At 49.1% G+C, this 16,130-nt stretch overlaps 1 protein-coding gene across 1 annotated transcript in view; it reads right to left on the minus strand.

Annotated features, from left to right (window-relative positions):
- Window positions 1–15,152, minus strand: part of THAP12 (THAP domain containing 12) — a 21,624-nt gene extending 6,472 nt beyond the window's left edge. The window contains exons 1-5 of the mRNA XM_048493046.1: window positions 14,969–15,152; window positions 8,447–8,567; window positions 2,779–2,886; window positions 2,613–2,649; window positions 6–1,353 (exon numbers count right to left, since the gene is read on the minus strand). Of these exons, the coding sequence (XP_048349003.1) occupies window positions 6–1,353; window positions 2,613–2,649; window positions 2,779–2,886; window positions 8,447–8,567; window positions 14,969–15,057 (1,703 nt within the window). The 5' untranslated portion in view covers window positions 15,058–15,152. The remainder of the gene's footprint in view (window positions 1–5; window positions 1,354–2,612; window positions 2,650–2,778; window positions 2,887–8,446; window positions 8,568–14,968) is intronic.
- Window positions 15,153–16,130: the final 978 nt, after the last annotated feature.

Raw genomic sequence — 16,130 nt, forward strand, 5'->3', positions numbered from 1 at the left:
CCGGCGAGACCTCGGAGTCCAAGCTCCCTTGCTGAGCTCGGCAAAACTTCCCGGGGAGCTTCACGGGCAGGTCCAGCTTGGCGGCCAAGTTGGTCGCTTCCTCGAACCAGAATTCGTGGTAGACCTCAATGTTCTCCATCACTTCGTTCAGGGAGTGCAGCACGGCGGTTAGGCTGCTGGCCGCAAAGAAGACGTCCGACGTCTGGCCCTGGAGGTTCTTGCCGAAGGCCCTCGTGAACGAGAGAATGTTCTTGATGATCACGACGGTGACCACAAAGTCAAAGTCGGCCAGCACGCTCGACAGGATGTGAGCTCGGCCGGCGATCAAGGTGTTCCATCGGCTGGACGACTCGTTGATGCCGTCCAAGCACAGCACGACGGCTTGCATGAGGTCGACTATGATCTCAAAGGTGTCGTGCCTGCCTGTCCAGTGGGAGCGGACAACGTCCTTTAGCTCCTTCCCTCTTTCCTCGCTATTCTGGAAGAGAATGGAAATGACGTTGTCCAAATCGGCTAGCACCTGCGACTGGTGGAAGAACGAGCAAACCTCTTCTATCGTCCCAAGTGCAATGGAAATGCCCAAGACCGGAACAGACTTAGCTAGCCATATGTTCAAGGCACAGGAAGAGGACAGCGTATACACAGCGTAGGGGTACTTCTCCAAAATTCTCGTGGCCACCGTCTTCATCTTGGAAGCAAACCCGCTGGAGACGATGTAGGCCTGGCCTCGGCAATACTCCATGTTCAGCCCCCACTGTTCAATGATGGTGGTGTGCAATTTGACAGCCAGGACGTCGGGATCCGCCTGGTACGGCACAAACCCGATGAACTCCTCCCGCAGGTTGTGAGAGTCGTCGACGAACCGGACCAGCACGGGCAAGTGGTCCTCTCCGGCGAGATCCACGACCTCCTCCGTGACGATGGAGAAGAAATGAGACTCTCGGACTTCCCGGAGCGTCTCCTCCCGCACGCAGCTCTCGCAGATCTCCAGCATCTGCTTCTGCTGAGATTGCGAGCAATAGGACAGGTTCACCGCCGTGGTCTCAAACCGCTTCCTCAAAACCTCGTCGCCGGAGTTTATTCTGAAGTCCAAAAGAGCCTGGACGTTGTCGGGGGTGAAAATTCCTTCCGGCACCTCGTCGGCTCCGTGGCCGTCCAGAGGAATGTTCTGTTTCCCCATCAGGATCAGGATTTCAAACAGTGACTTTAGATAATCTTTGTTCTCCCGCTCTTCTTGGGTCAGGGGGACGTTGTCTCTCACGGGCTCGTCGCCTCCTTCCTCGGAAGCCGGATTCTGGAGCTCGTTGTCACCAGACTCCGGGTTGGCCTTTTCTTGCTCGTAAGGTTCATCAGCTGGAAGAGAGAAGGGGGGGAAAGGTAGCCAAACAGTAATAAAAAATCCCGGGCAATACTTTCCCTACTGCCGATTGTTAAGCCTCAAAGAAAAACTTGCTGACAGCGGACAGAATTCATGGAGAAATTTCACTGCGAGATCTGAGAACGGGAAACAACCACCCCACGAGGTAGGCTATGCTGAAGGTGCATGGCTGACCCAAGGTCATCCAGGGAGATTCCAAAGCAGATGCAACCTGGGTCTTCCAGATGCCAGTCTGAAACTCTAACCACTATACACCCTGGCCTTTGTGGGGTGGCTGGCTGCTGAACAGCGGCAAGTAGCCAGGTCTGGGTGAGTTGTGCAAATCAGGTAGTATCAAGTGGCCAAAAATGGCTGTCAGAGTTTACCTTCAGTCACACAGTGCAGATCCGTGTGCTGTGTTAGCTGCCAGGACATTTCGAGAGGCATAAGAACAAACCAATTGCCGAGCGTTGTCCTCCCTGATTGTAACCATTATTGTATTTTGAAAAACCCTGACCTGCCTTTCCGTGAAGTTTAACAAGGCCAGTTGGTTAATTATCTAGAATCTGGCTAGCTGTTATATTTATATTAGATTACATTGCCGTGCCGTTCTAACTTGTGTTTATATATATTATTCCAATGGGAGAATGTAAACAATTTTTCCAAAACATTTGGTTACTGTTTGTAAAATTATAAAATTATTTTGGTTACTTAAAAGTAAATTGCTACTCCAGTGGGAGAACTAATTTTTTGAAGTCATTATTGTAGCCTGTTTGTACAAGTTTTCTACATTTTCACTTTCGTGTTAGCTGCCAAAGCAATATTTTTAATATCGCACAGCCAATCAAGATTCCAATGACCAATCAGAAGCCTGCCTGGGCAAAAACCCCATCTAGTCCCGCCCACTTTCTAAACACCTGGCAGGCTCTAGGAGAAGTGTTAGCAGGTGACATGGGGCCCACGGCCACCACGTTGGGGCCCCGTTCGCTAATCTCTCCAGCCTGAAACCAAGCACTTTTCAAGTCTCCATCAACTTGAACAGATGTTGCCCAGTTCATGAAACTAAAAAAACAGAGGTAATACAGCCTCGGGCAGAACTCCAGATTCAGGTGAATTTGGTACACCTCGGCTGAACCCTGCCCACCCCTGACGGAACCCTGCCTGACCCTGGGACGGAAGAGAACCCCTAAACAATCAAAACTGAAAGGGAGTCCCCTCTAAGTGGCAGCTGATCGTCAACAGGTTAACCACTTACTCTTCTGCTGCTTGAGCGATCTTATTTCCTCTTCACTCTGGGGGAAGAAAAACAACGCTCAGTGAGCCCACTTGGTAAGGCCCTATGTAACAGTAGGTAGCTTTAAACGCTGAAAAGTTTCTCTTGTGAGAGAAAACTTTTGTAAGGAGCAGAAAATCTGACTTACCAGCTCTTTGATTCTCTTTCTGTGCCGGCTGTGCGGGTTATTTAGATGGCTCGTCAGGTCAAATATGGTGGGTACAGCGTTGTCTCGCAAAACTGTCCTGTACGGACTCTGCAAAAGAGAAGAGAGGCCTTTAGTGTCAGGCCCGCCTTAGCAGGGAAACTATCGCCTTCTGAGGAGGAGATTCTCCTGCATCAGTTTATCTGCACTGTAGTTAACAGCGAAACAAAACCATATTTATTCATTAAGTCATCTATATCCTGCCTTTCCTTATGGTTCAAGGTGGCTTACGGCACCTTGAACCAAAAAGAATAAAAACCCAAAATCTTCCTCCCTGCCGCTTAAGATGCCTCCATTGAAACCTGGGAACACACAGTAGAAAGTGTAAATACACGACAGGATCCTGTGTGAATGGCCAATAACCTGGCAAAAATTTCAACATAAGGTATAATTAAAAAATATCTTAAACCTGCGTAGTGGCGCTTTAATTCTTCCACCTGCTTCAACCACATCACTTCAGACACGAATTCATTAGCTGACATTGATATATTGACTCGATACAGACAGAAATTCAACTTGCTTCCAGCTGATATTGCCATAGTCCAAGCAGTTGATTCAACTTGCTTTCAGTCACTAGCTTAGATTAAAACCAGCAGAAATTCAATGTGTTTTGATTGATATATCTGGCATAATATTTGCAGAAGTTCAACTCGCTTCCAGACAACACTGGCACAGTATAGGCGGACACAGGCCAGGCAGAAATCCAATTCATTTTCAGCCAGACAGGGTCCTGTTTTGTATTTGCCGTTCAAATCCTTCAAAAGTCCTGGCAAACAGGAAGGCCTTGAAGCCTCTTGAAGATTTCCAAGGAGTGCCCCCTCCTTCATTCCTTCAAGGAGCCATTCCACAGAAATGGAGCCACAGCAGAAAAGGTCCCGGCCTCTGGTCAATGCCAGATGGGTCACCCTAAGTGGTGGAATAGCCAACAAATGGCTACCTAATTGCCATGGTTGGCACACAGGGACAAACAGGAGGAGACGGACTCTCAATACCAAACACTGCTCATGTTTAAATCTGCTTTTCTTAAGTTTTGTAAAAATTATGCCAAGGGAGAAAGATTCTCAAGTGTATCATGGTCATTTTTGATTCCAAGGAGCAGAAGTGGCATAGGAGGTTAAGAGCTCGTGTATCTAATCTGGAGGAACCCGGTTTGATTCCCAGCTCTGCCGCCTGAGCTGTGGTGGCTTATCTGGGGAATTCAGATTAGCCTGTGCACTCCCACACATGCCAGCTGGGTGACCTTGGGCTAGTCACAGCTTCTCGGAGCTCTCTCAGCCCCACCTACATCACAGGGTATTTGTTGTGAGGGGGGGAAGGGCAAGGAGATTGTAAGCCCCTTTGAGTCTCCTGCAGGAGAGAAAGGGGGGATATAAATCCAAACTCTTCTTCTTCTCCATACACAAATATCGGTCTACTTATTCCATTCGACTTCATGCCTCATATTTCTTATGTCATTGCAGACTTCGAGAAGTCTTAGATATTCACTGTCTGATTGCAAGTTTGCAACACGGCTTCTTCATGAGAAGACTGATACAAAATATGAGATATTGGCAGATGCAAACGCGTGACGTCGTTGGTATTAATCTGAATTTTTAGCTGGTGATAAGCTGGGACGTGTAAAACATTTGCACAGCTAAAGAAAGCAAAAGCAGAAATGCACGTGGTGCTCTGGATTAACATATGTTGTTCTTGACAAACTAGTTAAGTGACAAATACTCGTCATACTGTCAGGCAATAGATTACTGTGTCATATATTAATTGCATATTTGGTTTTTTTGGCCATTCACAAATAGAAGAGCTGGTTTTGTACGTGGCTTTTCTCTATCTTTAAGGAGTCTCAAAGCAGCTTAAAATCACCTAGGTGGGGGCTGAGAGAGTTCTGAGAGTTCTGTGACTAGCCCAAGATCACAAAGCAGGCTTCATGTGGAGGAGCAGGGAAACAAATCCAGTTCTCCAGACCGGAGCCTATCACTCTTACCCACTACACCATGCGTTAGAGAAGCTATTTTTGTCGGGCAGCGTTGCTTACTGTTGACTATGTTTTATTATTATTATAACAACATCTCCCAGGGCTCCAAGTTTGTTTCCAAGGTGCTGGCCGGGATTTTCAAAACCCTATATGGCTTGTTTCCTCACTTCTAAACATAAAGCCAAGGGTGCCCTAACAAGATGTCAGGAGAGGAGAGGGGAAGAAGTTTGTAAGCTGTTTTGAGACTGCTTATAGTTGAGAAAAGCGGGGTATAAATCCACACCCTTCTTCTTTGGTACCTGTAGTCGTACCACGTGGTCAGCGCAAGAACGAGACGAGACGCGGAGATAACATCTGGTGGAGATCGCCAGCAGCGGGAGCGCGGGGGTCCGTGTTCCTAGCGAATCTCCCGCATGCTAGTTCCTGGCACCTTTTATTATCATTCCAATGGGGGCGTGTAGGAGGGCGGAACGGGGGGAAGTCCGGGAGAGCGGGAGACCGGGAGGTCATCATGTGATGTATGATCTCACCTGGCTACGTGCAGAGAGGAGCGTACGCGTCCGAGCCTAATCCTTACCTGGGGGCAGAGCTATTGTCCCTGCACCCGGCGACTGAGCCAGACAGTTCATGACCCGTGACTCATGGGGGAATGAGGAGTGGGGGTGCGGTGCGACCAGAAGGGCCGCAGGAGCGGGGTTTGCCGCGCGCTTCTACTACGGTCCTGCTGGGTCAGCAGTGCATCACTACAGGTACCAATGTATCTGAAATACGCCCTAGTCTCTTATGAACCTTCCTGACCACTACCGCCACCTCTGGAAGCCCTGCTTCCTGTGCCTCCCAACCCAGGAAACGGGCCTTCTCCGTTGTGGCACCAAAGCTCTGGAACTTTCTCTGTAGGATCATTCATCCGTCCCACCAGTGGAGAAGATTTGTTTGTTTCATTGATCCCTCTTTCCAAACCAATTTTTAAACAGCTGCCTTTATGTTTTGACTGCATTTTGACTGTTTTTTAGTCATGGCAATGATATACATTTGGAAGAGGAGTCGATTTTAATGGTTTTAAAAAGTAATTTTACGTTGCGTGTTTTCAATTGCAGCCTTTGTAAAGGCAGAAAGGCAAGACACACATTGTGCAAATGAATACAAATAAATGGCGCTTTAATTTGGGATCTCTATTCAGACATTTTTTAGCAGTGGCGTAAGAGGTTAAGAGCTTGTGTATCTAATCTGGAGGAACCGGGTTTGATTCCCAGCTCTGCCACCTGAGCTGTAGAGGCTTATCTGGGGAATTCAGATTAGCCTGTGCACTCCCACACACGCCAGCTGGGTGACCTTGGGCTAGTCACAGCTTCTCGGAGCTCTCTCAGCCCCACCTACCTCACAGGGTGTTTGTTGTGAGGGGGGAAGGGCAAGGAGATTGTCAGCCCCTTTGAGTCTCCTGCAGGAGAGAAAGAGGGGATATAAATCCAAACTCTTCTTCTTCTTCTCTGTCACTTAATCATTTTTGGGTACTTAACCTGGTTCCGGAAAATTGTCGTTTTTTTAAAAATACACTTGGATCCTCTTCCCTCCCCAGTGACGACAAGAGAATTTAGGATTTTATCTGCTAGAAAGGGAAAAACCTGCTTGCAGAAAGTTCTATTAATGCATCTGTAATTCTTCTACAAGCCATTTCTCAACGGCCTACACAGGACAGCCCAAAGCCTTAAAATATCCCTGCGTTCTTGACAGATGCAGTGAACGCAAAGCCAGCAGGCCTCTGGAGTCATTAATTCACCGGGCCGTTTCAGAGATGCTGTTATTTTAAAAATATTCCGGGGTCGAGGATGCTATTCTCTTTCAGAGAGCAGAATTTTTCCCCGAGAAAAGTTTCAGATGAAATTCTTTACTGAAATGCGGTATCCTCAACGGGAAGGCCCTGCGATTCCACCGCTTCACCACATGCTGTGGGAATCCCCAGGACGCCCGTCTGCCCTGCATGTTTTCACATTTAAGTAACCCGGGGAGATTTCCAAGCACTGAAACATACAGGTTCGGCATGCACGAGAGGAGGCGGAATCCGAGATCTTAAATTTCTTGCTATTGTGGGGAGGATGGGCCAATTAGTTACAGGCAATAAATCAAGTCATGAAAATGCATTCCTTTTGAGGAGACGCTAACTTTTAAAAAAATTCCCTTCCACTGTTAACGCCAGTTCTCTCCTGTAAGGAGGCTCAAGGTGGCTGACAAGCTCCTTTCCCTTCCTCTCCCCACAACAGACACCTTGTTGGAGCAGCAGTGACATAGGAGGTTAAGAGCTCGTGTATCTAATCTGGAGGAACCGGGTTTGATTCCCAGCTCTGCCGCCTGAGCTGTGGAGGCTTATCTGGGGAATTCAGATTAGCCTGCATGCCAGCTGGGTGACCTTGGGCTAGTCACAGCTTCTTGGAGCTCTCTTAGCCCCACCCACCTCACAGGGTGTTTGTTGTGAGGGGGGAAGGGCAAGGAGATTGTAAGTCCCTTTGAGTCTCCTGCAGGAGAAAAAGGGGGGATATAAATCCAAACTCTTATTCTTCTTCCTCTTCTTGTGAGGTAGGTGGTGCTGAGAGAGTTCAGAGAGAACTGTGACTGGCCCAAGGTCACCCAGCAGGAATGTAGGAGTGTGGAAACATATTTGGTTCACCAGATCAGCCTCTGCCACTCAGGTGGAGGAGTGGGGAATCAAACCCAGTTCCCCAGATTAGAATCCACCTGCTTTTAACCATTACACCACATTGGCTCTCTCTGAAAAGTGATGTCTCTGTCTCCAAAGAGGTGTCTCCAAAGCAGTGCCCAGGGATGTCCTCTTTTCTGGTGTCTGCCAAGTGTTTTTAAGAAATGGGTGAAATCAGGTAGACCTTTTGCCCAGGAAAACTGATTGGCTGTGCAGGTTTTCTTTTTCCAGTTTTTTTGGTGGCAGCTCCCACTACAGGACAAAGATCTGCACCATGTTACTGAAATCAAGCTGCGGCGATCGCTTTGTGTCCACCTCCAACAGCAACCATTTTCCGGCAACTATTTTGTGGCTTTGCCCCCCATGTCGTGTTAAAATTCCAGATGTGCTCACAAGCTCAGAGAGGCTGGGGACCCAGGTTTTAGACCAGCGATGGCGAACCTTTTTGAGACTGAGTGCCCAAATTGCAACCCAAACCCCACTTATTTATCGCAAAGTGCCAACCCGACAATTAAACTTGAATGCTGAGGTTTTAGTTTTAAAAAAAACCGGTTGGCTCCCTCTTCCTTCGCCCCACCTGCTCGAGCAGGGGCCAGCCTGCTCTAGCCTCCAGCAAGTCCCGCGCACACCGCTTTGTGCCTCTCTAGCATCTCTGCCTCCTCTGCACCCGCCCCTCGGGCAGCAGCCACCCAGAGCACACGCACCAGGCCCGCCAGCCGAGTCCTTCCTGCTCACTGCGGTGCGAGCACATTGTGCTCAGTGGCCCAGGTCAGTCTAGATGTGTGTGTGTGTGTGATTTTCCGCCTCCCACATGATGAACTCTGTGTGCGCGTGCCCACAGAGAGGGCTCCGAGTGCCACCTCTGGCACCCATGCCATAGGTTCGCCATCACTGGTTTAGACCATAAAACAAAACAAAAAAGCCATAGACAACGCCCTCTTTCCACTTACGCTTCTGCATATCATTGAAGATTCAAAGTGTTTCGCGCACAGCCGGTAATGCTTGTTCAGTTGGTCTGGAGTCTTATCTTCCAGATCGGCCCTTCGGCAGTTTTCGACCCACCGGAGACATCTGCGAGAGACGTTAAGATTTTTAGCTGTCAGAATGGGTTGGGGCAGTCGCTCCTAGAATGCATGCTGCAAACGACCGAAAAATCGAAAAGCGGGATTCGAGTTCTGTAGCATCTTAAAAGATTTCCTGGGCATAAGCTTCTGAAAGTCAACGCTCATGTAATCAGAGGGAGCTTTGTCTCTCGAAAGCTTATACCACAGGTGTCAAGCTCGCGGTCCTCCAGGTGTTATGGACTACAGTTCCCATCATCCCCTGCCAGCCCCATACTGGCAGGGGATGATGGGAAGTGTAGTTCATAACATCTGGAGGGGCGTGAGTTTGACACCTATGGCTTATACTTTCGAGAGTCTGCTTGTGTTTTAAGGAGCTGCTGGACTCAAATCTGCTTTTCTACTGCAGATCAATGTGGCTACCCCATAAAAAAAAACAAAGACTTCTCTGAGTCTATAGTACCCATCCACAGAGGGAGCTCCCTGCTTGGTCTCTGAATGAATCACTGCTCTTGCCAGTAACCCTTCCCAATCAACTTTCCCAGGGACGAGTGAGTACCCCATCTCGGCATCCAGAAGTAGTAGCAAAAGTTTACTGTACTGGCCGCAGGCCTTCACAACCTGTCCATATGCTGAACAACACAATATGGCATCCAGTAAAATTTGATAACCGCTCCCCAAAAGGAATCTATTCTCACACAACCACAGGAGACAGACAGCCAATTCTATAAAGTAAACCTTTTTGAATGTACCAGGAAAGGTCACATCCAATTTGAACTCTGGAAAAGATAGCCGAGAAACGCTAAACCCCCGCATCAGAACCGTGAACATCGCTTGCTTCTCTGCCTGAAGTCAAAGCCTGAAATTAGGTTTAATTACTGGCCTTATTAAGCACCACGGAGCACGGACAAGCCTTTAAGAAGCTTATACTGGGGGTTCATAATTGGCTTGGCTCGATCAGTCCTGGTCTCAAATAACATCTCAGGCTCCTTTAAAAAAGGCTTTCTGCAGGAAAAAAAGGTGGTTTAAAAGGTATTCTTTCACAAGAAATATCTCCCCTCTGACTTGTAGCCACTGAGGAAGGATAACTATCATTCAATCTGAAAAAGGAGAGGAACATGTTTCAGCAAACTATAACGCCAACTCAGGAGATGTGTGATGGTCCTTTGGCAAGGAACTTGTGGCTCAGTGGTAAGGCCTCCGCTTGGCACAAAGGTCGTAGGTTCGATCCCCAGTATCTCCAGCTAAAAGAGCTGCTACCAGTCTGGGTAGACAATACTGGCCTTGAGGTGTAAAATTTACAGATTTCCTTGCTGCCAAACAGACACCTAAAGACAAAGTGCGAGTTCTGAACAGAAGACAAACTGACCGCTCTCACAACCGCACTTCAATCGATTCATCTACTCTTCTCACCTGCAAGTATCTCAGTCCTCTGTTAAAACCACAGAATTGCTTCCCTTTGTATCTTGCACCCGTTTTTACTTTACTGTACATCTGTTTCCCCTTCTCCTCCACATGCAACCTTGAGCTGTGGAGGCTTATCTGGGGAACCAGATTAGCTTGTGCACTCCAACACATGCCAGCTGGAAGACCTTGGACTAGTCACAGTTCTTCGGAGCTCTCTCAGCCCCACCCACCTCACAGGGTGTGTTGTGCCAGGTGGGAAGGGAAAGGAGATTGTCAGCCCCTTTGAGAGTCCTTGCAGGAGAGAAAGGGGGAGTATAAATTCAAACTCTTCTTCTAGCTGGACACACCAATGACTGAATTGTTTTTGACACGGGACCTCTCAGTTTATAATCAATATGCCCCTTGATCTTTTGACTGCTAGAGGTCAGCAGCGGGGCCGGCAATTAGAATCGTGAGCTCCCCGAGGACCTCCAGTTAGGCAGCAGTGAGAAGAGACCACGCTGAATTAGAGGAGAAGAAGAAGAAGAGTTTGGATTTATATCCCCCTTTCTCTCCTGTAAGGAGACTCAAAGGGGCTTACAATCTCCTTGCCCTTCCCCCCTCACAACAAACACCCTGTGAAGTAGGTGGGGCTCCGAGAAGCTGTGACTAGCCCAAGGTCACCCAGCTGGTGTGTGTGGGAGTGCACAGGCTAATCTGAATTCCCCAGATAAGCCTCCACAGCTCAGGCGGCAGAGCTGGGAATCAAACCCGGTTCCTCCAGATTAGATACACAAGCTCTTAACCTCCTACGCCACTGCTGCTCCAGAGGGCCTCCTGGTCAGTTTATACAGCCTTGCATATATATATTTTAAACAGCCCACCTCCCTGCATGCACTGGGGTAGGATGGGGACCCAGGCTCCTCACTGGCCAATAAAAACCTCCTATATAACTTCCTTCACTCCAGGACGAAAAAGAGTGTTGGTGAGGACCATCAAAATTAAGCAGGAGAATCAAATGGAGGAGGAAAGCCTAACTGTTTCTCCCCAACCTATTTCCGTATAAAAAAAACTAGTGGTGCTGGCTCGTAGCCAAGCGTGTGGTGCGTATATTATTTATAAAAACACTTGCATCCCACTTGGTAATGGCTAAAAAGACTAAACTAAGGCAGTCGTATTTTGATCACATTAAGAGAAGACAAATGCCACTGGAAAAGACAATAATACCAGGAAGTGTAAAAGGCAGCAGGAAATGAGGAAGGCCCGAGATGGGATGGATCGACTCTATGAAGGAAACCACGGCCCTACGTTGGCAAGTCCCGAGTAGGCTTGGCGATTTGGCATGCCCAAATCGCAAAAAAAGCCGAATTGCTCCCATTGGAAACAATTGGGGGGGGGCACCTTCTTTGGGGATCCATAAAATTGGAATCCCTGAACCAAACCAGGGTGATATCATCAAGAGAGTCTCCTGAAGATACCCTGCAAAATACATCCCCTACAGGCTGAAAACCAAAACAAATTACTAAAAATACCAAAAAATTCAGACGGACCTGAATTTTTTCAGTTCATTTGGAAAATCCAAAAATATTCCCATTTACTGAATCAGGTATTTAACAATAATTTTAAAACCCAATAAAGCCGGATCCAAATTTTACCGATTTTTTCGGTATTGCTCAAGCCTAGCCTGAGCAAGGCTGTTAAGGGCTCATTAAGCATGGAGTGCTTTCCGCGACACTCCTCGCTCCGCAGAGGAATCACCTCGCTTTTTTCTGTTTACACACAAGGAGGCGCCCCACTCTCTGCTGTGCAGGTTGCCTGCCTTCATTTTGGGATCGCTCCTCATCGATCACAAGATTGCCCTTTTTAAAAGCCCTTTAGATTTCATGCAGATATTCCTCATATCACTGTTGCGCAGCCTCATTATCGTTAATTACTTTGGGGTGTGGGGTGCTGGCCATCAGTCCCACCGAAATACCTGCAAAGAGTGTGGTGAGGGATGAAAGATCAGAAGGAGTGGAAACCTCAAAGCACAGGGAAACAGTGGAGGTTTGCCCATTCTTGGGAACAGCGGGGTTTCCGGGACTTCGGCTCTGTAAGTGAGAGCGTCTGCAATGAAAATCCTCGAGGAATCATACCCTCACCAAAGGCCAGAGTATGCTGTATAATCATTCAAGGACAGAACATTTTCGAGGACTTTGATTCACAGGGTCGTCAGGAACTGGAAGCAACTTGATGACACTGAATGGACACAGCCCGCCTTTCCTTGTGATTCAAGGCAGCCTGCAAAAATAGTTCCCTACATTTTCAGCTTAAAGCCAAAACTAAAATAGTAAACTCCAGATCTCCCCCTCTACTCCGCTTGAAAGATGCTTGCCATTCAGACCCCCTCCAAAGTCCTGGAAGATCTCCAAGGAAGAGATTGCATAGGGCCAGGGCAACAGTAGAAAAGGCCTGGGCCTAAAAAAGGGGTCACCCTATGTCAGTGGTGGCGAACCTATGGCACGCGTGCCAGAGGTGGCACTCAGAGCCCTCTTTGTGGGCACGTGCGCTGTTGCCACAGTTTGGGCACTCGGCAGTAGCATAGCGCCAAGGGGTGCGAGACACATTGGGCGTGCGCCCCTGCAGGGGCATGGCAAGGGTATTCCGGGGGCGTGGTGGGGGTGTTTCATGGCACTCTGGGGGGCATTCCAGGGCAGGGTGGGGGCGTGGCAGGGGCGCACAGGGCACACATACCCCGGGCACAGATTCCCCTTGCTCCACCCCTGGCACTCGCTCTCTAAAAGGTTCGCCATCACTGCCCTATGTGGTAGGGCAGCTGACAAATAATGGGACCCAACAGACTCGAGCAGCAAAAACAATGATATTGTCGAAGGCTCTCACGGCCAGAATCACTAGGGGGTTGCGGGTTTTCCGGGTTGTAAGGCTGTGTCCCAGTAGCATTTTCTCCTGACGTTTGGCCTGCATCTCTCGCTGGCATCTTCAGAGGATCTGATGGTAGTAAAAGAAGTGGAGTATAATATACCTGTGGAATGTCCAGGGTGGGAGAAAGAACCATTTCCACTGGTTAAAAGTGTTAAAGGTGCAGTTTGCAAGTGTAAGTTAAGATTTCACTGAACACATGCAAATTACACTTGCTTTACTACCATCAGATCCTCTGAAGATGCCAGCGACAGATGCAGGCGAAAATGCTACTAGAACACGGCCATACAACCCAGAAAACTCACAATATTGTAAAAACATTGATGTTTGGAAACTGTCTTGTGATATCAGACTGGAAGCAAACATATATAACTGCACTGGACAGATGACCACAAATTACTCAGAAAACTATGGGGTCCCCCAACACGATCCCAACCCTCACAGCGGGACTACACGTCTAACCCAAGAGCATGTGTGGAGAAGCTGAGTGTCAGACTAAGATCTGGAAGGCCCAGGTTCATAATTTTACCTCCAGCCACGCAGGTTCATAATTTTACCTCCAGCCACGCACGTCTGAGGGGGGATATGATTGAAGTCTATCAAATTATGCATGGGGTAGAAAATGTTGACAGAGAGAAATTTTTCTCTCTTTCTCACAATACTAGAACCAGGGGGCATTCATTGAAAATGCTGGGGGGAAGAATTAGGACTAATAAAAGGAAACACTTCTTCACGCAACGTGTGATTGGTGTTTGGAATATGCTTCCATAGGAGGTGGTGATGGCCACTAACCTGGATAGCTTTAAAAGGGGCTTGGACAGATTTATGGAGGAGAAGTCAATCTATGGCTATCAATCTTGATCCTCCTTGATCTCAGATTGCAAATGCCTTAGCAGACCAGGTGCTCGGGAGCAGCAGCAGCAGCAGAAGGCCATTGCTTTCACCTCCTGCATGTGAGCTCCCAAAGGCACCTGGTGGGCCACTGCGAGTAGCAGAATGCTGGACTAGATGGACTCTGGTCTGATCCAGCAGGCTAGTTCTTATGTTCTTATGTTCCCTGGCTGGCCTCGAACCAGTCACGTACTCACTCAGCCTTGCCTCAAAAGGTTCTCGAGAGGACAAAATGCAACAGAAGAGCACAACTCTGGCTACTTTTGTTCCCCGTTGGGGACAAAGGCAGGGTGAAAAGGAAGTCAATAGGCGAGATTTAAGACCAGCAGCATCTTAGAGACCTACAAGGTTTTCCAGAGTTCAAAGATCCCTTCGCCAGATAAATATAATATTTTATTTATTTCCAGGGTGTCCAACTCTGGCCCTCCAGATATTCATGGACTACAATTCCCATCAGCCCCTGGTAGTCCATGAACATTGTAGTCCCTGGACATCCGGAGGACCAGAATTGGACACCCCTGAATATGTTTGCCTATTTAAATTTCACCATCTATACCTAAAGGTCTCAGGGAAGGTTACAACTAAGATAAAAGTAATAAAATACTAACAAACTAAACCCAGATGCAATAAATAACAATATAGCAGTAAAACCTATTTAAAATCCGTAAAACCTACTAAAATATAAGAAACTCATAATAATGTGAGTACAATTATCAAGGCAAAAGTCTTGCCAGTGACTACACGCAGGTGGTGTGAAGAGGACCCAAATATAATACAATATAACACAATAACGTCAATAGATGTAATTCGTTAAAAGAGAATTGCTAAAATAACCGGAAAAAAATCCACCCACAAAACAGAAATGAAGGCGGAACCAAACGCACGTGGACCTGCTCTCCGGGGCACTCACGTGCGGACCGAAAGGTCCGGACACGCATGTGCGAACCTCCCTTTGCGGGGAGACGAACGCTCGGGGTTGCCGATTCACAAGTGCGAGAAAAGGCTCCGAGGGGTCCCGCCCCCCAGACACGCGAGAGCGCCCGGAAGACCAAGCCTTGCACGTATGAACGCGCCCGCTCGGCCGCAGAGGACCAGCCCCTCGGAGCCTCCCGCCCCGCCCTTGCCCCGCCCCCCGCGGCCACGGTTCTCGTCGCAGACACGGGGCGGCGGCCGCGTCACGTGTGAACGCGCCTGCCCGCGTCCCCGGGTACTGACCGGGTGGGGTCCCGCGGGAAGCGGAAGAAGGCCAGGTCGCTCTGGGTGCTCTTGCGGGTGCAGTTCGGGGCGGCGCAGAAGTTGGGCATGGCGGCGCCTTCAAACGCCCCGCGCGGCCAGAGGGGAGCGGCGGCGGCGCCACCTCAGGAAGGGGGAGCGGGACGCGCAGCCGCGGAGGCCTCCTTCCCAGCAGGCACCGCGGCCGGCCGCCCGCGGCCCGCCCGCCAATCGGAGCCGCCCGAGGGGTCGCGCGCGCCGCCCCTTTTTCTCCCGCACCAAGAGTTTCGACGCGCAGACCGCAGAGGGAGACGACACTTTCGGATATCATTTACTGCAACAGAAGGGGTCCTTCGCCTTTAGGGCGACCGGGATTCATTGCTTCTAGCCCCAATGCAGCCCCCCCCCTCTTTCACCCCCCCCTCCTTTCACCCCCACCCCCCGTGCAGCTTTCTTCGCTTTTCTTTTCAAAGCGGCGCCGGAATAGGGGGAGGGAATAGTGTTGCCAGTTGTGGGTTGGGTAAAGTCCTGGGGATTTGGGGAGGGCTGGAGCCTGAGGGGAGGGATTTCAATGAGATATAATACAATAGAGTCCAGCTGCCACAGCAGCAGTTTACTCCTGGGAAAATGATCTTGGCTGCTTGAAGAGCAATTGCAGTGAGGGAGGTCTCCAGCTTGGAGGTCAAGGGTAACAGCAGGATATCTCCAGGGGTCACCTGGAGGTTGGCAACACAATTCTAACCTGTTTCTCCCAGTCCCACCAACCAGCTCCTCCGGTTCAGCTCCAGAGATAATAAAGAGGGGGCCAAACGAGGTCCAGAAACATTTTATAGAATTTGTAAGAAATGCATTTCTGACAAAATGAGCTACGGAAGTTTCATGCTGCAACAAACTTTGTTCGAGTGTCGCTCCAGCTTCAATTACTAGATCCAGCCTCCCTTTCCCCCGCACCTTCATCTTGTACCCGGACGTTTCTTTTGTGTAAAGCTTTTTGCACCTTTATGGGAGAGTCCAGCGCGACGCTACTACGCATGCGTCCTATGGAGCCATTGTCGTAGTATTAAAAACAGAACGGGAGGAATTGCGCCGCTTGGTGGGAGAAGGGCTTTTAGAGCATGCGCAGCCGATGCCGCCTGATAACCGGGGGTGTTCATGCGCTCCGGTT

Source organism: Sphaerodactylus townsendi, linkage group LG04 (genome assembly GCF_021028975.2).
Source record: "Sphaerodactylus townsendi isolate TG3544 linkage group LG04, MPM_Stown_v2.3, whole genome shotgun sequence".
Classification (NCBI taxonomy): Eukaryota; Metazoa; Chordata; class Lepidosauria; order Squamata; family Sphaerodactylidae; genus Sphaerodactylus; species Sphaerodactylus townsendi.